The following is a 21,475-nucleotide window of genomic DNA, read 5'->3' on the forward strand; positions in this document are numbered from 1 at the left end:
CGGTGCAATGATCTATGTAGCAGCTAATTTACAGTACACCCAGAAATTGTTCAAAGACAAAAATAGGGAGACTTGCAGGTCAACAGTTCATAATTGCAACAAAATAAGGAAAACGGTCAGATTTAGCTGTTGTATTTGTACATGTATGGACAGCGAGAGTGGAGGCCCTCACAGCAGTGGTCTCGAAGACAGTGGTGATGATCCCAGGGTCTTCAGGTGGAACACCGAGGGAGTGTGGCGGTGTGGCAGGAGAACAGTGAGGAGGACAGGAGTGAAGGTGGTGGCGGCGTGGTGGAAAATGTCACGCAGTAAAAAAAAAACAAGGTGACAAGAGGCAAGGAGGAGGACGTGAAGTCACAGGATAGGGCACCGTGGCGACCAGGTGGAACAGGAACGGGTAGTGGAGAGGGGGAGGAGGGGGGGGGGTCAGCCAAACATCCAGAGGAGAGTAAAGTCAGCAAGAGGATGAAAGACAAGAGAGGAAGCGAAACCCGGTAAACAAGAGGAGAAATGGTATAGTCCACTCACTGTGGTGAATCACACAGCAGAGTGTGATCACTAACAACGGACCCAGGCAAGACGAGGGAATGGGACAGGCAGGCCCGGCAACAAATAAAACAGCAAATCCCTCCAATCGGAAAAATAGTTTTCACATTCAGAACAGGTTGATTCATTCTCAGCAGGAAAGAACACTGCAGGCAGTTCACTCCATTATTCTCATAAAAAAAGGTTGATTTTGTACTTTACATAATCCTATTCATAACATTACACTGACCATTATTAGTCAGTCAGGCGGTACTGCTCCCTCATGTATTATTATTTACAATTGGATTATTCTATTATTACACATGGTTTTGTATCAAATTAAATGCCCTTTCATCTTGACTCTTTTTTTTCTCCAAATATCAAGGTACACTTTGAATCAGATGCACCACTGCCCAGGTCTTCTATGATACATACTCGGTTGACTTCCAGAAGTGTCCAGGGTGTGAGAGCCTGCGGTTTAGCTTGGGCAACTTCTCAAGCATGTCGGTGAGCTGGACGAAGGAAGGCCTGTCGTCTACCTCAAAGGACCAACAGGCAGATAGAATCTCCTGCACAGGACAGGAGTCAGCACCATTATTACGAGTCAAATCTATTTGTGATGTTACTCCAAGCACAAGTGGCTAATCAATCCAGTTAAATAATACTATTTAACACTAATGTCAAATAATCACCGTCTGTTTATGTTCACATTTAAGACATTTACTCTATAAATGCTTCCACAAAGTTCTACAATGCATTATAATACAATAATAATACATACTGTGGCCTCCTTCCCCAGGCTAACTTCTGCCAGCACCTTCTTTATCCCCTCACCACTGCCAACCAACCAGATCTTAGTCTCTGCCGGCTGATTGGTCATCGGCCAATCTCTGGCCTGGAGTTCATACCAAATAGTGCTAGGAAATGAAACAAAACAACAAGGAACACTGTAGTCTACTGCAAAGTTTACAGAGATGAATTATTCTATACTAAATAGTGCACACAGTGGTTGTTCCAATTCAATTGTAAGTTGTAATAAAATGAAAAGAATCAAAATGTTTAAACACAGCTGTAAAAAACACAAAACTGCACAGTAAAATATAGATATAGAATTTAACCCTGAAAGTGCAAAAACAGCTCTGCAAGTGTAGTTAGTGAAGTGCTTACTGACTAGTTTGTTTGGCTTTTTCTTTTTCTTTATTGGCATTGACCCCATTTATATTGTAAAATCAAAGTTAATTTAACTCTGAGTCCATTTGTACACTCTCAGAGTTACAGATCCATAAGGGTCCATTGGGTTCCTAACTATCATTTAGCTGGGGACCCCATGGAACACCCTGAAGTACCGCTGGGGGTCCCCGGACCCCACTTTGGGAACCACTGGGTTAGTGCACTAATGGTTGAGCTGCAAGGCACCCAGCCCTCCCAACAGTCAACACCTATCGTCCCTATTCTAGAGCCCAATATTTGGCAAAATAGATCTACAACCTCGCAATGGATCACAAGGCGACGCATTATGAGCTTTTAGATCAACTATTTTGGGTGAATAGACTTGGTTGTGTAGAGGAAAAAGGAGCAGGCCAACTAGTTTAGGTAGATAACTACAGTCACGCTATTAGACACAAAACCAGGAGGAAAAGGATCTCGCTGTCTCTCCACAAAACACTCTTCCCACTGCAATGCAAACCCTATAAATATAATATGGTTGTCTACAATATATAAATTGTCACATGTGCTTTTTCACTCCAAAAGCTGCTGCTCCACTTGCTCAGATTGACTAAATCAACTCTGTATATTGTGCTGCCATTGATTCTCAATAAGTCTGAGAAGATGGACACATACCCAAAAGCATAAACATCAGCAGCATTGGAGAAAGGCAGCTGGTCCTCCTCGGTCGCCGGACCCATCCTGCGAACAATCTCTGGAGCCAGATAGTAAATCCAACCATGAGGCAGCCTCAGTTCATTCTCCCTTCTGTAAACACACGCACACATTAAGACAGCAGTTATAGTAAGGTACGCTTATTATAACTCGAGCATTATTCAGAAAGCAGCAGATGGTACAGTGTATTCGTACCTCCCCTCTTGTACCACTCCTGACATTCCAAACAGACCAAAGTCTGTGATGACCACTTTGTTTGTGTCATAGAACACGTTCTTAGACTTCAGGTCCTTGTGCACGATCCCTTTGGCATGCAAGTAACCCATTCCCTGAGAAGAGAAAATCTATGTTATCATATATATTTTTAAATAATATAAATCAAAATAAATCACTACAAAATAAATCCTGACACAGTTGGGGGTTTGAAGCTGGAAGGTTCGTACCTTTACGATCTCCTGAGCGATTTGTCTGGTCTTGTTGATGTCTAGTGTGTTTTTGGGATCTCTTACAACAGAGAATAATGTTCGGCCTGTACAGAAACTATGAGGAAAACAACAGATGAATAAAGGTTACTTGAACAGTGGGGGAAATATCAACGATGCAATATGAGTATCGGCTCAACCGTCTGAGCACCTAGGCTGCTGAGCCAGCCCGACGGCCTTTGCCGCCTGTCTTCCCCCCCATCTCTCTCCCTATTTCCTGTCGGACTACTTTCATCCTATCAATAAAGGCAGAAAAAGCTAAAAATAAATTTAAAAAAAGTATATTGACGCATGCACAGATCGCTGAGACATGATTATGTACTTTATACAGCAATGTTTTTAAATCAAATGGAGTATAACACTGGTGCTCAACGTAGGGTTACGGTACCCCTAGCCTCGATACCAGGCTTTCATTTCGTCTGCGCGAAAGATACTTACTTTACTTACGCCTATTTCCCCTTCTGGGGTTTAGGCCGTCGACAAGAGTTCTCCAAGCATCCCGATCCTCAGCCAACACTTCCAGCTGTCCCCAAGTGTGGCCCATAGCTTTCGCATCTGCCTCCAAGTCTCTGCGCCAGGTGTTCCGTGGCCGACCTCTCTTTCTTTTCCCTTGGGGATTCCACTTGAGGGACTGCCTTGTGGTGTTTGAGGCTGGTTTTCGGAGAGTATGGCCTATCCATCTCCAGCGCCTTTTGAGGATCTCTTCCTCTGAGGGCATTTGGTTGGTGCGTTGCCACAGCTCCTTGTTGCTGATGGTGTTTGGCCAGCGGATCTGGAGGATTCGTCGCAGACAGGTGTTGATGAATGTTTGGATTTTGTTTGTGGTATTAACTGTTGTCCTCCATGTCTCTGCACCGTAGAGTAGGACTGATTTTACATTGCTGTTAAAGATTCTAATTTTTGTTGTGATGGCCAGGTATTTTGCGCTCCAGATGTTTTTCAAAAGGAGGTAGGCTACCCTGGCCTTGCCAATCCTGCCTTTCACATCGGCATCTGTTCCTCCCTTCTTGTTGACGATACTGCCTAGGTAGGTGAACTCGTCAACCTCCTCCAGTGCTTCGCCTTCCAGCATGATGGGTACAGTGCTGGCAGAGTTCACTCTCAAGACTTTGCTTTTCCCTCTGTGAATGTTAAGGCCTAGGCGAGCGGAGTTGGTTGCGATGGTGCTGGTCTTTTCCTGCATCTGCTGTTGGGTGTGGGATAGAAGGGCCAGGTCGTCCGCGAAATCCAGGTCATCTAGCTGCGTCCACATTGACCACTGTATTCCATTTCTCTTGTCTGCTGTGGATTGCTTCATTGCCCAATCCATAGCCAGCAGGAACAAGAATGGCGATAGCAAGCACCCTTGCCTCACTCCCGTTCTTACTCCAAAGGCATCGGTGAGTTGGCCCTCATGGATCACCCTGCAGGTCATTCCCTCGTATGTGTTTTTGATTATGTTGGTTAGCTTCTCTGGTACCCCGTAGTGCCTTAGAAGCTTCCAGAGGGTCTCCCTGTCCACACTATCAAAAGCCTTTTCGTAGTCAATAAAGTTCATGAATAGCGGGGAGTTCCACTCAAGTGACTGCTCCAGTATGATGCGCAAAGTGGCAATCTGGTCTATGCAGGATCTGTTTTTGCGGAAGCCAGCCTGCTGGTCTCTAAGCTGGGGGTCTACCACGTCCTTCATCCTGTCCAGTAAGATCCTGTAGAAAACCTTTCCTGGGATGGATAGTAGTGTGATTCCCCTGTAATTAGCACAGTTGCTCAGGTCTCCTTTCTTCGGTATTTTTATGAGATATCCCTCCTTCCATTCGGATGGGATGTTTTCCTGCGCGAAAGATGAAAGCCTGGAAAAAGCCGTGGGCTGAACCAGTCTAAAAGTGGGAGTCAACCCTTCCGGGTGGGCTTCGCTCTAAATGATGTGACGTAGCGCTGCACTAGGGGGGAGAGGAGGGGCCGGGGGTGACGGACAGATCGATGAGATCCAATCAGGGTGCGCGCATTTCTGAGGCGCGACCCGCCCCTCTAGACCAGAAATGTCTCTGCTTAGGTCAGGCTACGGTACCCCCAGTGGCCTTCAAAGGGGTTCCAGGGAGTCCCCAGATACAGTAAATGACTGATAGTTAGGACCCAGATGGATCCTAATGTTCCATCGCTCCTGATTTGTAAGGACTTTTACTCCCAGACTGACATGAAACACAATATATATATTGACGTCCCAGATATATAAAAAAAAACTTGCAGTATTATGCAGTATTATGTTTATCCGTCGATCCATCCATTGTGTAAATACAAACAAATTCTATGAATGTTGATACTTTTGTCAGCCTCAATGCACAGCAGTAGTATAGAGTGTTAACATAATTTGGTGTGTAGTGTCCACTGACCTAGTGATGATGGCGAGGTGAGGTGGAGCCATACAGGCTCCCATGAAAAGGACCACGTTCTCATGGCGGGTCTGCCTGTAGTTCATCACTTCCTTCTTGAACAATTTCAGATGATCCTGGTTGTTTGCATCGATCTCCAGCAGGCGGATGGCCACTTCCCCATGCCAGCGACCCTTGTGGACCTTCCCCCAACGACCCTGGAACCATTCAATTCCAGGTCATTTTCACTCAAAAACTGCATAATTGGTGGATCAGTTTGCATACAATCGAAAAGTTGCATAACACTCAACGGTTAACTACAATTCATAAGGAAGAACAAAATAAAATGCTTGCACACCGAGTGCCCCGATGCGACAGATGCTTTTTATTGCACCAGAATTATCTGTGTGATGTTTCGAGGCGAGCACAAGGCTCTTTTTCAGACTCGGCTACAATTCATAAACACACAAAGCCAGCTAATGCTATATTATTGTGAGCCTGTATAATTTACTTGAATTTAATGGCAATAGTTTAAAAATAGTTTAAAGCACTGTGGGTCGAGCTTTCTTATTTGTGACCATTGTCCACAAGGACAACAGTGCATACAAATGTCTACATTTCCGGTGCCTATGACCTCAGAGTAACACCGTCCCTCCTTTTTTCTCCTTCACACCAAATCTCTTAGCGATCTACAAGCTCACAATGTGTTGAGACACGTTGTGAAATGGGAAAATATATGATGACATGCCCAGAATAGGGACACTAAGGTATATATGTGGTCTAAACAGGGAGCCGGGCATTGATGGATTCTATTACTCAAGAGTCCGAATGAGTAACGGCCAAGCTACACCAGGCTTTTCAGCGTGCGTTTATGCGAATACGCACGCGCGCGGACACGTATATACTTGAGACTTGTTTTGAAAAGCACTATTAAAATAAAGTCATTGTCATAGTTGATGTGGACTTGCACTGTGATTACTTGCTTCTACCTTCCTGAATGATTGAATGATTATATTATATATATACAGTATATATATATATATATATATATATATGAAAAATGCCACAGTCACAGGTGATTGGTAGCGCTATACATTAAAACCCTGAAGTGTCTCCTTTGCATTTGTGTATTCTCACCTTGCCAATGAGTTCGCCCAGCCACAGCTGTTCATAGGGTATGTCCCACTCCTGGAGGTACACGCTGGTTTGGCTGGCTTTGCGGGAGATGGGGCCACCCCCCATGCGGCGTCCCCTGGGCGTACGCCGGCAGCCCGTGCTTGGAAGGTCCTCCAATTCATCCCTGTCGTAATCCCCATCGGGGTGGCCCTTCTCTCTGCAACACGGCTCCACTCCTTCCTCATCCTCTCCTGGGTAATCCTCTTCAGCCTCCTCTTCCTGTATGAAATGCGAGACAGCGGTAAGGAAGGAAATGAGAGGTTTGGATATGACATTATTGTGTTTGACGTGTGTGTGGCATTTTGGTAGTACTGTAGCATCCACAACTCGGGTTTGTAAAATTCTGGAACGTATGAAAGACATGCTACAGTATACCCATGGCACGCCACATGTCCATACATTCACCCAGCATAGGGCTAAACTTTGATTTCGATTTACGATAATGTATGGTGATAAGAGCCACAAGAGCGCTACCTCACTTCACAAGGGTGATATTTTATATATACACACATCTGTAGCGCTATATCCTTACAAGAAAGGTGACCTGCGCCCGCCCCGATAGTGATATAGTCGTCCATATTTGAGCCAAATCTTTATTCTAGGCTATGCATCATCGCGGGATGGTTTCACTTTCTTAGCGTGATCAATGTTGAAGACTTTTATAAGGTCTCAAAAATGGCAGTTTGTCTCATTTTGAGGAGAAAAGGGACTAATTAAGTGTGCTGGTGGCCACGTGCGCCTCGGATCCGTGTGGAGGCTGTCTGTGAGTAAAAGCAAAATAATTAAATAAATAACTAAACTTTTTTTTTTTAATTAACTAATTAACTTTAAATAACTAATATAAGTAATATCATATTAACCCATTCTGACCTGAGATCAGATTCATACAAGGTTTCCACTGGACACACACTGGTCTGATGAACCCATTCTGACCTGAGATCAGATTCTAAAAATGTCAGTCGTTCTTCGATTTTTCAAAAAATAGCAGACCTACAAGCTCGTATCGCGCCACTCGGTGGCGCGATATGAGCTTGTAGATCTGCTATTTTTAAATAGCTAAAGCATAACATGATGCCAACACCAAAATGGGTGCCCGGTCAGAATGGGTTAAGGACCACCGGAGAGACGGGTGGCAGCCGGAAATTAGACGGCACCCGGGAGCAGTATGGGTTGGCGCCCCAGCCTGTGTCTTCCGTGAGGAAGAAGCCCAACAAACCCATGGTGAGGCCTTTAGGAGGGCCATGCAAGCCTCAAGCGGAGCCTGCGGCACCACCAAGGGCAAGGTGGAGCCTGCAGAACCGTTGCGGCTTGAGAATCCACCATTCCTGAATAAAGTGCCTGGTGCTAGGAGTCTGGTGCAACGCACAGGGCCTGACCTGGTGAGAGCAGGAGTGGACCTGGTGAGACGTAGGAGGGGCCCGGACAGGTGTCAACCCACAGAGCCTAGTCCTTCCATGTGCCAGAATGGTACCTCCCAGTCCCGGCAGAGTAGTTCAGGAGGAACGGATTGTGTGGCCCTGGTTTTTCCCTAATGGGACTTATCGAGGGTAACTACTGGGACGTAAGTCGGGACTTGATCACTCCCGGCTGGGCACCTGAGTGAGGGGTATGATGTTGCAAGACCCGAAACCCCGATGACCTTGGGATACATCACTGAGGATACGTCCCAGGTGCATCCATTTATGTGTGTATTTTGTTATAGGGCTGCTAATGTTATATTAATATGAATTAAAAATTAAATAGTGACATTGTATGGGAGGTTGGGAAGTTTTTTCCTGATCTTTTGTGATCAGGAAAAAAATAAAAATAATTATAGTTTGATGTATGTATCTGTGTTTATTTGGTGTGATTTTTGTCAGATACTTACCACTAATCCCTGCTGTTCTGTAAGCTGCGTTTCAGTTGTGACCGAATGTACTCTGTAAGAAGCAACCAGGAGATTTTGTGGTCAAATACTATCCATCTAACATCAACATCTCACAGTATTGAATGACTTTAGAAGTCTAGACTCTAGAAGGATTCAGAATACTAAAATAATGATATCGTCATATACAATTATGGATGGTCATACAATTATCCTGTTTATCTAAATGTTTGTTATTTACTTAAATCTTTGTCACCAAGGAATAAAGGATGAGACAAACACTGCTCTCTTGTTTCTGACTATCCAATGTAATTAATGTATTGAGCACATTTAAAACAAGGGTGTTGAGCTAAAGTGCTGGGCACTCAGTAACAATTATATACCAAAGTTGATGGGTGTTCGTCATTACAGACCTAGCAGTAGCAGAAAGAGCCCTCTAATAAAAGACGGCGTTATTGGCCATCACTGGCCTTTCTGGTCAATAATTAAAACAAGGGGTCAAGGTTTAATTGAGTTAATAATCAACCACGAATGCACCTGCTTCAGCAAAATAAAAACATTTAACGGGGCTGATTACATATATTATATAATTCTATTTTATTTGAAGGGGTTCCAACAAACAGAAAATGTTGTACTGTTGCTTTGTCTTACCCAGAGTCAGGGTAATCATCAGAATGCAGACCAACATTATACGGAGACGAGGGGACATCTGTTGGAACACCAAGAAGTTGAGAATAAGATATAGATATATATATATATATATATATATATATATATATATATATATATATATATATATATATATATATACACTATAGTCATCCTGCTATATAAATATACCATTCAACATCTTATGTAATTAAACAATGAAAATGGTTGCAATGCTAAATAAAATTTCACAAGGGTGCTTCTTGTTCAGCCTCAGATTTTGCCCACCAGAGGGCAAAAGTGGGCAATCTTTCTCAATAGTCCAGCAGCCGACAGGCTTCTTTTTAAAGTGGTAAATTTGGTATATGGACTTCTTTATTGGCCTAAAATATTGTCTATATACATACATTCATGAATCCACTTGCTGACCGGCTGTTGGCATTGAGCAATGTTTTTAGGGTTTTTTTGTTTTATGTGACCATACCATTAACATCCTATGCAAGGCAAGATTTTCACATTTTCATTATGCTTTATGTAGCATGTGACATGTCAAACTAGGGGGTTTTCATGATTCTGAATAAATTTCAAGCATTAGTTTTGCACAAAAAACATTCCTTGGGCTAAAAACGGCCATAGCTACTTTCCAAAGCCAAATTCCCCAACATGTGCTGAACTCATCACATTTGTGATGATTGCAATGGCTGTTTTTAGACCAAGGAGTGTTTTTTTGTGCAAACCTAATGCTTGTAATGGATTCAGAATCATGACAAATCCCTAGTTTGACATGTCACATGCTATTTAAAGCATAATAAAATTTTGACATTTTTGCCTTATGTCAATGGTATGGGCACATATAAACCCCTATAAAAAATGCTCAATACGGACAGCCGGTCAGCAAGTGGATTCATGAATGTACAATTTACAATTTAGGCATTTAGCAGACGCTCTTAATCCAGAGCGACTTCCATTAGCCAAGGGAATACATCACATATATAAAAAGCATTAATCATGAAACATGCGTAAGCTAAGAACGTAACTAGAACATTATCTACATAATGACACTATACATATAAACTATACATATTTACTATACTATGCTATACATATGCTATGAAGTGCACTATATACAATGCAATTATTGTGCTGTCTACATGACATGCATACAAGTCTGTTTCAAATGCTATCCAAGTCTAAAAAGTGCTATCTAAGGGGGTAGGGTAAGTGCTATGGGCCATGATGGAGTCTGAAAAGGTGGGTTTTCAGGCTACGGCGGAAGATTGGGAGTGATGCTGCAGTTCTGATTGCAACGGGAAGTGCATTCCACAGTTTTGGGGCCAGAAGAGTTTGGGACGTATGGAGCGTTGTCCCGGCGTTTTTAGTGAGGGTACTTCCAGCTTTCCTGCGTATGTATGTGTATGTATATATACCAAATTTCCCTTAACCCCCGGCTGCCCGACTACAATAACAATAAACAACAGAGGCTAAGGCCTGACTCACACCTTCACAACAGATTGATGTATAGCTGATGCATGAGACTTATTGACTGATGCAAGCTCGCAATTCAAACCTTTCATACATCTAGCATGCATCATTGTTGTATGCTAGATGCGAAGGTGTGAGTCAGGCCTAAGGCCATGTGACCATGTGACTCCCATTGGAAATGAATTGCAAGCTTGCATCAGTAAATAAGTCGCATGCATCAGCTATACATCAGTCTGTTGTAAAGGTGTGAGTCAGGCCTAAGGCCTCACTCACACCTATACATCTAGCATACAACAATGTTGCATGGTAGATGTAAACAAAGGGTAAGTGTCATGGCCGCCCCAATGCATTTCCAATGGAAGTCACATGGTTTGACACAACATTTTTGTTGTATGGCTTTCGGCTGTGTTTCGACTGCCCCCCTCCCCTTGTTGACTGATGCAAGCTCGCAATGCATTTCCAATGGAAGTCACATGGTTTGACACAATATTTTTGTTGTATGAGGGGGAGGGGGGCAGTCGAAACACAGCCGAAAGCCGTACAACAAAAATGTTGTGTCAAACCATGTGACTTCCATTGGAAATGCATTGGGGCGGCCATGACACTTACCCTTTGTTTACATCTAGCATTCAACAATGTTGTATGCTAGATGTGAAGGTGTGAGTGAGGCCAAAGAAACAACAGCAGAGCTTTGACAGTTCTGTAAACAAGTGGATCAAATTAACGCCAAGGAGAGAGAGAGGTTTTAGTACTGTGACAGATTAGAAATACCGGTACATACATACATACACACACACACACACACACACACACACACACACACACACACACACACACACACACACACACACACACACACACACACACACACACACACACACACACACACACACACACACACACACACAGGAAACTCACCAGGAAAGACAAACTGTTGTCTAGGCTGTATATAACAGGCAGCTATTGGGACAGATCGGATATGATTGGAGAAACAGGGGGTTAGAAGAGAAATAATTTAGTTGAAAATAAACCAGGAGCACCACAGAAATCAACTTCTTGTAGCACATTGAAGCTGCATGGTTTGCCCCACTGAAGCATGCAGAATTTAGAATCCGTGTTAGACTGAGATCAGAGCTGCGAGACAGGTTGTTAGTGGGAAGACAACATCATGGTGGAAGGAGAATAAGTATAGGGTTCCAACATGACTTGAAGATATAAAAATACATTTCCTCACGAGAACCTTCAGAATGAGTGAATAAGCGTTACGAGAATCATACTGAACTCAAACCACAACATAACGTGTTGGGAACAGCACATGCAGTCGAGTGTGTTGTAATTATATATTAACACTTACACATTCAGACCGTAGGACGTATGCACATGTTTACGGCTCAGAAAGAATGCCTCATATCAATCTCCATTGTTTTGACCAGATGGGCATATACTTCTGTCTTCATTTCTGACTTCAACATGTAATCATCGCGAGGTAAGCAAGCAACATTATGCCTCCCGGTTTTTGTGCGTAACGGAGGGGGGCTTTCAGAGTAAAAGCTGCTATATCTGCCCGGCACCCTGAGCTCCTATTTTGAAAGAAATGCCCCGGCGCTCATTGCACTTTGATATTCGATGACTCAAAAATATTGTCACATTTTCTCAAAACTTCCTTAAAAGGTTCTGCGACATTGCCGTTGATCAATGGCAATTGAAGCCTATTTTTTGATACTACGCTTAACGCCATTGCTGTAGATCGATGGCAATTGAGCTTTTATAGTGCATTCGATCGATCAAGCCATAATGCTACTTGCGTTAGCATCGGATAGCTAGCTGTTGTTGTCACGACACTGGATCGCCCATCTTAGATCATCGGCACCATAATAATGCATTCTATCTGCTCCGGAGACTGCTCCGGAGCAGTCCCCATCCGGAGACTGCTCCGGAGCAGTCCCCATCGTCCAGTCGTCCTGGACCTGTTAAACTTACTAGGATAAGCTCACTTCCGGAAGTCTGGAAATGTGGCTTTTCAAAATGAGAGCTCAACTGGCAAAAATGCTGGCGTGAATTAGATCCTAATTTTTCAATAAATGCTAGCGGGCTAAGTGTTAAAAGGGACCACACTGGTAGTCAGGCATCTTTAGTCCATTGACTACGAGTCACTGAATACTTGACATTACTTGACAACCATTTTACAAATCATATCAATTGTTTGTCTGTTTGTGCCCTGGTGGTGCACAGTGTTGTCATGGGAGTGTGTGTGTGTGCGTGTGTGATGAGCACTGGTGCACGGTGTGAGAGAGAGAGAGAGCCAGGGTGGCCCGGCCGGTGCTGACCTGGGAAGTGGAAGCGGCTGTCCCTGGGACCCTGGGGTGAAGGGTTAGGGGGAGGGGTGGCGCTGACACTGGGGGGGTCACTCTGCTGGAAGGGGGCCGGGGAGGAGGGCGTGGAGGACGTGGCAGACGAAGGGTTACTGCTGGAGTCCAGCTGGTTCAATGCGGGAGGGAGGTCCTGGAGCACACACGCACACACACGCAAACATACAGACACACACAAACACAGTTGAAATGACATTAAAAACTTTCAGCAGATGCACTTTTTCTTTTTTTATCCCACGAATTTGCAACCCAGTGTCAATTATCTAATGTAATCCTGGGCGCTACACTTCCTCTGCCAACCTGGGGGGGGCAGTGGACTGACCTCATGCCTCCTATGCATGAGGAGTCCAAGCTGCTTCTTTTCACCCGACAGGGGGGAATTTCCCTGGCCGGACGTAGTGCGTGGAAGGAACACGTTATTCCGACCAGTTCCTTTCCCCTCCATCAGGCGCCCCGGCTGGCCAGGGGGAGGTAGTTTTAGAGACCGGGATTACTGCATGTTTTTGTGAGGGTACTGAATGGGAGTGAATGGGTACCCTCACGAAAACATGCAGTAATCTTGGTCTCAACAGCTGCACTTCATAAGCGCCGTCATTGGAGTAGCATGTTTCTAGTACTAAATCTATTCCATACTGTACCTTCTTCGTTATTGCTTTTGGTAAGGTTCCGAACTGGAGTGGCAGCTCTGCCGTTCGATCAATTTGATTGTTGATGTCTGATGGAACCGACTCTGCCCTGCGCATTCTTTGCACTGAAAGTCAAAGCGACACTGATGACATTCATACGAAATTGCACAGTACTGTACATACTGTAGGGCAGGGTCAGGGTGACGTGGTGGCTCAAGCTGCTGAAACCCTGACCATGCAACCACAAAGTTGCATAGTTTGATTATGTGTGCATGTACCGGTATACAGTATATAGCCTCCTCTATAGAAAGTTAACATTTTGTATAATATAGCAAACAAAACATTAATCATGACATTGACTAATACCAACATATTAGCCATCTTGAGAGGTCATGATCTTATTGAACAGCGATGGGAATGGGGAGGGCAGTAGCTAAGCCCCAATGACAGAATCACTTTTAACCTAAAAGTTATTACATGCATTGTACAGTACAGCTAAAGTAGTGCTCACTTGTGTTCGGTTTAGAGCACAATGTCTACCTACAGATCTGATCCTGTATTTTACTACGACATCACGTATCAATATCTAAATGTACTGTCAACAGAAAGATTTCCTTACGTGGTAGAAATGATATCCGACAAGGAGGAGCCTCCTTGGTACATTTGTTGTGGCATTTTAACCTATAAAAAGAGAAGGATGTGAATATGTTTGCAAGAGCTACTTTGCCTCTTAAAGTGTAAAAATAGACCAGGAATTACGTTTGCTGTGTAGAAGATAAGAGCATAGCGCGCTACTTACTTGCAGTGTTTACATTTTACGCCAAACATCATGTTCTTATGACACACTTGGCAGGTCTGAGAAAGCCAGGACTTTGTGGAGAACCTACGACAGAAACATGGTAAGAATTATGATTTACGGCAGCCTTTTCTGTCTCATGTTGACCGCCTTACACTTGTGCCCCCGATTGAACCCGATTGACTGTCGCCTGACTGGCCAACCTGTCTTGTCTGGATGATGTTTGTGACCGTGATCTGCTTTGTATATTGACTAAATTGTGCCTTTTCTATCTCATGTTGACCGCCTTAAACTTGTGCCCCCGATTGAACCTGAATAACTGTCGCCTGACTGGCCAACCTGTCTTGTCTGGATGATGTTTGTGACCATGATCTGCTACGTATATTGACTATATTGGAGTTTTATTTTTATTTTTTATATATTTGTTTTTATTGTTTTGTGTTTTGAATGTTCTTTGGTTGTCTTGATTTGGAGTTTGTGTTTTGTTGTGTGTGTTTTAGTTTTTTTTTGTCACTCTGTTTTTATTTCTCAATTTACTTCTATATTTGTAAAAAACCAAAAATTAATAAACAGAACATAAAAAAAAAAAAGAATTATGATTTACTTCTTAGCTTTTTCTTTATTAAGCACTAGCATGCTGTATAGATCGAGCGTTGCAGTCCCGCCTCTTTTAATGACGACGCCAGGCCCAGGAAATAATTCCCAAAGCATTTTCCCCATAGACATTTCAAAAAGTATTTATTCTTAGGACCTTTTAAGCGTCATACAAAGCCAACTCGAGTTGTGACAAATCATGACAACAAACACAATATTGTGGACCAAACAATAAAGTGTTCTTTCTAATAATTAGTTCGGCCCAAAAAAATGTGTTTGTTGTCATGATTTGTCACAACTCAAGTTGTCTTTTTTAAAAGCTCTTTAAATAAATACTTTTTGAAAAGTCTACGAGGAAAATGAACGGGGAATTATTTTCCGGGTCTCTCGAGGGGGCGCTCTATACAGGTGGAATTCAATACGTTTCTAAAAAGTAAAATTGCCTAGCAATTGAGAAAACAGAGGGCAAGTTGTTATGTCAATTGGTATTAAATGGACTCTACGTATTAAACCAGGATGACAAGAGTCAAGGGAGCATTTGCTCAACGTCAGATTTCCACCAAATCACCACCCAAATACTTCTGAGGGGACATCCATCTCCCTTATCCAGGCTTTCAGCCCAGATTAAAAATGAATAAACACACACTGTCCAGTAAGATAAACACAGGGTAGGGCAGTGTGCTGCATAGCTCAGATTCCTGGATTCTCACACGGCGCCATTCTCACCAGACCGATGCAGGAATTCTGCAATGGGTGTGTGCCAAAGTGGGTTTTCTTAGCCTCCTGTTATTTGCTCTGGTTTAAACCCTCACTGTGTCAGTAAGTGAGACAAATCAGCATGGTCTACTGGTGGAATGTGAATGCTATGTGAACAACCACAGTATGCATAGAATTAGCCACTGTGGGGACGTTATAAAGTGGTTGTGACCGACAGTTCCTCGCCTCACATTGCTGTGCTAACCTGGCTAGCACAGGGTTTGGACAGAAACCACCATGCTCCATATTCTGACAGAAAGCTAGTAGACACATGTGACTGTGCAGGGTAACCCACCTGTGTGTAACCGCCAGGCCAATGTCTCTCCTCATAGTTTGGGGAGAATTCCTGTGCATGGCCAGATTATCTATAGAACATGAGAAAAAGATATTCATTCGTTTTAGGTTGAGAAACTGTCTGCCGTCTGGTTTGGTTCACCAAATGTGTGTTGTGCAATGTCCTATTGCACTCATGTGAGTCTAGTATGTAATTTGTCTGTACTCTGTAGTCCTGTGTTAAAGGGATAGTTCATTTTGTAGTTAAAAACAAAAATAATAATACTAGGCTTACAATTCTCCCAGATTATCCCTTAATGTACAATTGTTTTACTTTGGATTTCTGTTGTCATTCTAAAAAGGATGCTATGTGTGTGGAAAAACAGTAAATAGAGAGAGAGGAGTACTAAGAGAGAACATCGATCGCAGACAAAAATTATGACTATAACTTTTTTCCTAACGAAAAAAAAAGAAATAAAAAACTAAGCTATGATTAAATATATTGACAATTTCATCAACAAAAAAAAATGTGACAATTTTTTTAGGGAAGGACTAGTGGAGAAGAGATCCAGTTCGGCTATTTTTGGTGTAAATCACTCCAAAATACATACATTTTATTTTTAATCAACTACAGTTGATTTAGTCAACTAAAACCTTACGTTATTTTTGTCAACTAAAGCTAGCTCAAAAACAAAATCTGATGACTAAAATATGAATAAAACTAAATGGAATTTTATTCTAGAGGACAAACCACACCAATGGGTCAAGACGCAACAAAACGGTTTTAGCGTTCGTCGCAGCGGTGCGATATGTCCTTTTGCACGTCGGCGCGTGGTGCGGCGCAAGTAATTCAATTAAAAGGAGCTGAGGTTTGCATGCAACGACATGCGTCTACATGCATCTACTCGTTGCATGCATCTACCGTTTGGCTGCAAGGAGTTGCATGGTGACCCATTGGTGCAGGTTTGGGCTCTAAACTAAATCAAACTTTGTTGTCAAAATGAATCCATTTTGGGCAGGAACCCCTTTTGGTGTTTTAAGTTATACGAAAAATAGCAGATCTACAAGCTCATCAACGCACCGAGTGCTGCGCTATATATGAACTTCTGCTAGTAGTAGTTCTGCTATTTTTGAAAAATCGTGAAAATGCGGAGCAAATCTTTGAATATATTCTTTTGAAAAATCGTGAAAATGTGTCGCAAATCTTTGAATATATATTGTTTCAGAGCGAACGTTTTTAACTCAAATCTCTGCTTCTGGGGGGTCCCTGGAACAACATATTTCCAGATGGGGGGGTCGGCGGGCCAATTACATATAATTCTAGGGGTCCTTGACATGAAATAGTTTGAGAACCACTGACATAGAAACATCGATTTTTCAAGAAAACTATCAGGATTTAGAAGACATTTTGTAGAATCGGCCTCAGTCCAAAAATGGGTTAACAGTCCGATACAAAGACGGACCAATCTGTCCTTCTACTGCATGTCCCCATTAGGACTCACTCTCTAGGAGGGTGGGAGTGCCAGGGAGGGTGTAAGGCGCCGTGGCGGGGGCCGGGCCGGGGGTCCGTGCAGAGAGCTGGGGTGAGCGCATGGCTGGATCCTCACAGCTGTTCCCACTGCCATTGATCTGGACGTTCAGCAGCAGCTTGTTCTTCTTAGCGGCCCTGTGCGGAAAATAAACCAGATGCAGCGGTAGCTGTTAGTTTTAGACCAAAGACGAAACAGGTTTATTCTTTGTCTTACAGTGGTGTAACGGCTGATTTACAAGCTTAGAACATGCTGCGGTTTGCGCCTCACTGTCAGCTTGCAGATCTGCTATTTTCGGCACGCGACACACCATCATACGACAGCGTTAGGACGTTGTGGAGAAAAATCGCAGTGGTCAGAATTAGCCCGTGAAACATTTCTTGATGAATGGTGGGATGGGGCTATTGATCGAGTCAACACATCAACATCATGTGCTAGACTAGGCCTTATTCAATTCAAAGTCTTTCATAGACTTCATTACTGCAAATCTAAACTTGCTACAATATATCTTGGAATTGATGATAAATGTGATAGATGTGCTCTCTCACCAGCTAATCACACACACATACATTATTACATTATTGGACTAAAATATTTGAGATTTTGTCTGATATATTTGAGGTTCGTTTGGAGCCGTCACCCCAGATCGCTATTTTTGGGGTACCATCAGATTTTGAACTTCTAACCCAGAAACAGTCTAATATGGTAGCATTTGCCACACTGATAGCAAGACGTAGAATATTGTTGGGGTGGAAATCCCCAACTCCCCCTTCTATAGCTATGTGGCTTAAGGATATTAGATTTTTAAAATTGGAAAAAATAAAGTTTACAATTAGAGGTTCAACAGTAAGGTTCTTTTCTAGCTGGCAACCATTTATTACCTACTTTGAGAATCTGAGACAACTTCCGACAGACTAATTTAATCAATACTATGTGTGTTTTTTTGCTTCCTCATAACGATAGAACTGTGTATAGAGGGTGATGTATGACAACGTTCCGATTCAACGCAATCTTTTCCAACATAACTTGTGACTATCTTTTGAACTCGAATAACCCAACTCATAATTGTATTTATTTTGTTTAATTTTTTGTTATTTATATTGTTTTTGTTATCTGTGCTTAAATTATTATTTTTGTATCCTACTGTTCATATCATATGTCAAATAGGCATGGTTGTTGTTTTTGTATGTCTGTACTCAATTATTAATGTTATTTTTTATATTGTTCTAATGATGACGATAACTGTGGGGGGAGGGATGGGGTGAGGGAGAAAAATAAAATAAAATGGTATGTTCAAACTGTACTAAATTGTTGAAACCTATTACCAATAAACATATATATATATATATATATATATATATATATATATATATATATATATATATATATATAAAATACTCAAGTAAAAAAAAAAAATATTAATAATAATTAGCCCTTGGGCCTATTACGGGACGCCAATGGCAGAGTGGATAATGTCATAATGTGCATAGATACCACTCTAATGTAGCCTGACAGCGATTTGCGGGTTTCATTCCCACGCCCGACGACCTTTACTGCGTGTCACTCCCTATCTCTCTCCTGCTTCCTGTCATTCTCATCCAATAAAAGGTTAGGGTTAACCCAAAACATCTAAGCCCTCATGCCTAAACATTTTAGCCATCGACCCTTGCTCGAGCTATTAAGAACTATTTTAAAATGTTTTTCTAAACAGTAAAAAAACACACTCGTGTGAAGTGAGCGGATGCCTTTTATCACAATGACGACATCTGATGACGTCAACAACATGTCCGGTCATAATGAGCACATTCCCCGTGCTCAAGCGGACAGACAGACTGACACAAAGATGTGCACAGGAGCGGCTGCACCGTTCAAAAAATGACAAAAAAAGCAAAATAGGGCCCTAAGTTCCCAACTGACTGTTGATACAGTCCCCACCTCCAGAGTTGCAGTTTGACCCGTTGAGGAAGTGTCCTATAGGAACGATATCGTAATAATGTGTGACCATGTCCAAAGCGTTACCAGTGGCGTGCACAGACATTTAGAGGGGCAGGTGCTCAAGTGAAAAAAAGGGCACCTTGTGCAGCGCATTTTGGGGCGGGAACCCATTTTGTTGCTTTAGCTATTGAAAAATAGCAGATCTACAAGCTCATAGCGCGCCACAGAGTGGTGCGCTACGAGCTTGTAGGTCTGCTATTTTTCTTTAATCGAAGAACCACTGACATAGAAACATAGCTTTAGATTGTGGGGGCCTAAATAATATAGTAGAAGCGTTTTTTTATCAATATTTGATCAATGTCACCGCATGGTCCACACACTACAAATTAAGAAAAAAAAATAAAACTTTTTTTTAAGAGCAAAATTGCCAAAAGGGCAGGGGGTGCTCTAGCACCCCCTAGTGTCTATCTGTGCACGCCACTGGTCGTTACCCACTTGCTGAGGGTTGCGGGCTCCTCGATGCGGTTGGCCAGCTGGGACTCGTGGCTCTTGCTGCGCGTCAGAGTGATGTTGGGCAGGAGCTGCAGCAGCTTGCGGGAGGAGGGCGGCGTGCGGGTGAGCTTGGCAGCGCGGCGCTTGGAGGGCGGGGTGAAGGGAGGGGTGAAGGAGGAGGAGGAGAAGGCGTCTACCATGTCCTCAGCATATATGTAAGGGCCCTGCTGGTGGTGGTCGGAGCAGGGCACCACCGATATGGAGATGGAGCGGCCGTGAGCGTTGCTCTTCCCCGCCGGTTTGGACTTGGTAGCATGCGGCAGGGTGAAGGAGGAGTTGGGGCCCTGGGGGGCGGGTGGGCTCGTGACGGAGCAGGGTTGTGGTCTGAGGAGGTGGGTGGAGTTGGCACTGTCCCGACGCACCGAGCCGTCTGAGCTCCAGGGTCCTGCATCCTCCCTAGGGTCACCGCCTAGGGCAGAAGGTCAAAAAATGCATACACATTATGAATAAGGCAACACACAGAGTCATTGCAACACACAAATGTGGCCGAATTTGACTGAGGGACTGCCATTGGATTGGATTTTTTGGAATTTTCGTTTTTTTCATGTCATATGAAAGCAGGGTTTATAGCTTCAAATTGACATATTGGTTGTTCAGTTTGACCCACCAGTTTTGGAGATGTGGCTTATAGAGTAATGTCTTGCAGAGAAACAGGCTTGAAAAGTTAACTTCTGTGGACTCTAACATTACACCTAGCTACATGTTTAAGCATTTATTTGATATTTACATTGGAGATTTGAGATTTCAGCGCTGACATTAATTTCAGACATGCTCTAGTATGTGAAGAGTCTGCCTGTGCTATTAACTCATTTTGGATAAAATATAAATAAGTAGAAATGAATGAATAAATGAAAAGCTGGAGGTTGCACGATGGCAGCCCCTCAGTCAAATCTGGTCACAAATGTTTAAATGACCCTTGGGCAAAACAGAATTCTGGTAGACAATAAAATGTTACTAAAGCATACTGTAACTAATTCCCTAAAAAAACGTTGTGTTTAAATTCAGACAATGTTTCAACTGGGTCTGCTCACAGGCCTGAGGGTGACCAGTCATGTTTACAGTACTGTAATCACATGACCAGCTGGGAAAGCAACATTTATGGCCCTTGCAAAGGTCACACGTTCACCTGTCTCAGTGGCGCTCTTCAGACAGGAGAGGGCAGCGGTGAGGCGAGAACACTCCTCGGAGCTAGAGCCCAGTCTTCTCATGGCGTCCCGCACCTGGGAACTGGACATCTGCAGTAACGCATCTAGAGACAGCTTCTCTGGTACAGCCTGCACAGGTGGAACGCAGGGGGAAGAGAGAGAGGGAGGGAGAGAGAGAGAGAGCGAGAGAGAGAGAGAGAGAGATATTAAATGTTTAATGTACGTACTACAACAATTCACTGTTATGCTTTAGCAACACATGTGTGCCATATGGCATGCTAATATAGCTCAAAGGATTGAAAGAAATCACACCAGTGTGAAGTGAGGGGAACGCTTATCATACATACATCGTACATTATCATGGCGTAAAATAGAAAAATTTGCTCAGACACTATCTCCATCTGTATAGGCACCAAGTCTCTGTCCGTGTGTAATCCACGTAATATCTGGGTGGGGCTTTAATTTCCAACTTGCATCGTGCCAAGTAGGCCATG

General features: G+C 43.1%; 1 protein-coding gene across 4 annotated transcripts in view; it reads right to left on the reverse strand.

The window, feature by feature from the left end:
- Positions 1–69: 69 nt before the first annotated feature.
- Positions 70–21,475, reverse strand: part of LOC310864963 (kinase suppressor of Ras 1-like) — a 60,801-nt gene continuing 39,395 nt past the window's right edge. For 3 of the 4 annotated variants that reach the window (XM_083773849.1, XM_083773852.1, XM_083773851.1), the window contains 19 exons: positions 20,963–21,110; positions 19,780–20,245; positions 17,323–17,486; positions 15,843–15,912; positions 14,201–14,284; positions 14,021–14,082; positions 13,414–13,526; positions 12,734–12,908; positions 11,325–11,366; positions 8,928–8,985; positions 8,280–8,331; positions 6,374–6,631; positions 5,258–5,454; positions 2,850–2,946; positions 2,602–2,735; positions 2,368–2,499; positions 1,307–1,442; positions 961–1,094; positions 70–210 (listed from right to left, as the gene is read on the reverse strand). In XM_083773849.1, the coding sequence (XP_083629975.1) occupies positions 123–210; positions 961–1,094; positions 1,307–1,442; positions 2,368–2,499; positions 2,602–2,735; positions 2,850–2,946; positions 5,258–5,454; positions 6,374–6,631; positions 8,280–8,331; positions 8,928–8,985; positions 11,325–11,366; positions 12,734–12,908; positions 13,414–13,526; positions 14,021–14,082; positions 14,201–14,284; positions 15,843–15,912; positions 17,323–17,486; positions 19,780–20,245; positions 20,963–21,110 (2,610 nt within the window). In that variant the 3' untranslated portion in view covers positions 70–122. The remainder of the gene's footprint in view (positions 211–960; positions 1,095–1,306; positions 1,443–2,367; positions 2,500–2,601; positions 2,736–2,849; positions 2,947–5,257; positions 5,455–6,373; positions 6,632–8,279; positions 8,332–8,927; positions 8,986–11,324; positions 11,367–12,733; positions 12,909–13,413; positions 13,527–14,020; positions 14,083–14,200; positions 14,285–15,842; positions 15,913–17,322; positions 17,487–19,779; positions 20,246–20,962; positions 21,111–21,475) is intronic. The other variant, XM_083773850.1, reaches the window with a different exon arrangement.

This window comes from Protomyctophum parallelum, assembly GCF_964188405.1.
Source record: "Protomyctophum parallelum genome assembly, chromosome: 9".
In the NCBI taxonomy this organism is placed as follows: domain Eukaryota; kingdom Metazoa; phylum Chordata; class Actinopteri; order Myctophiformes; family Myctophidae; genus Protomyctophum; species Protomyctophum parallelum.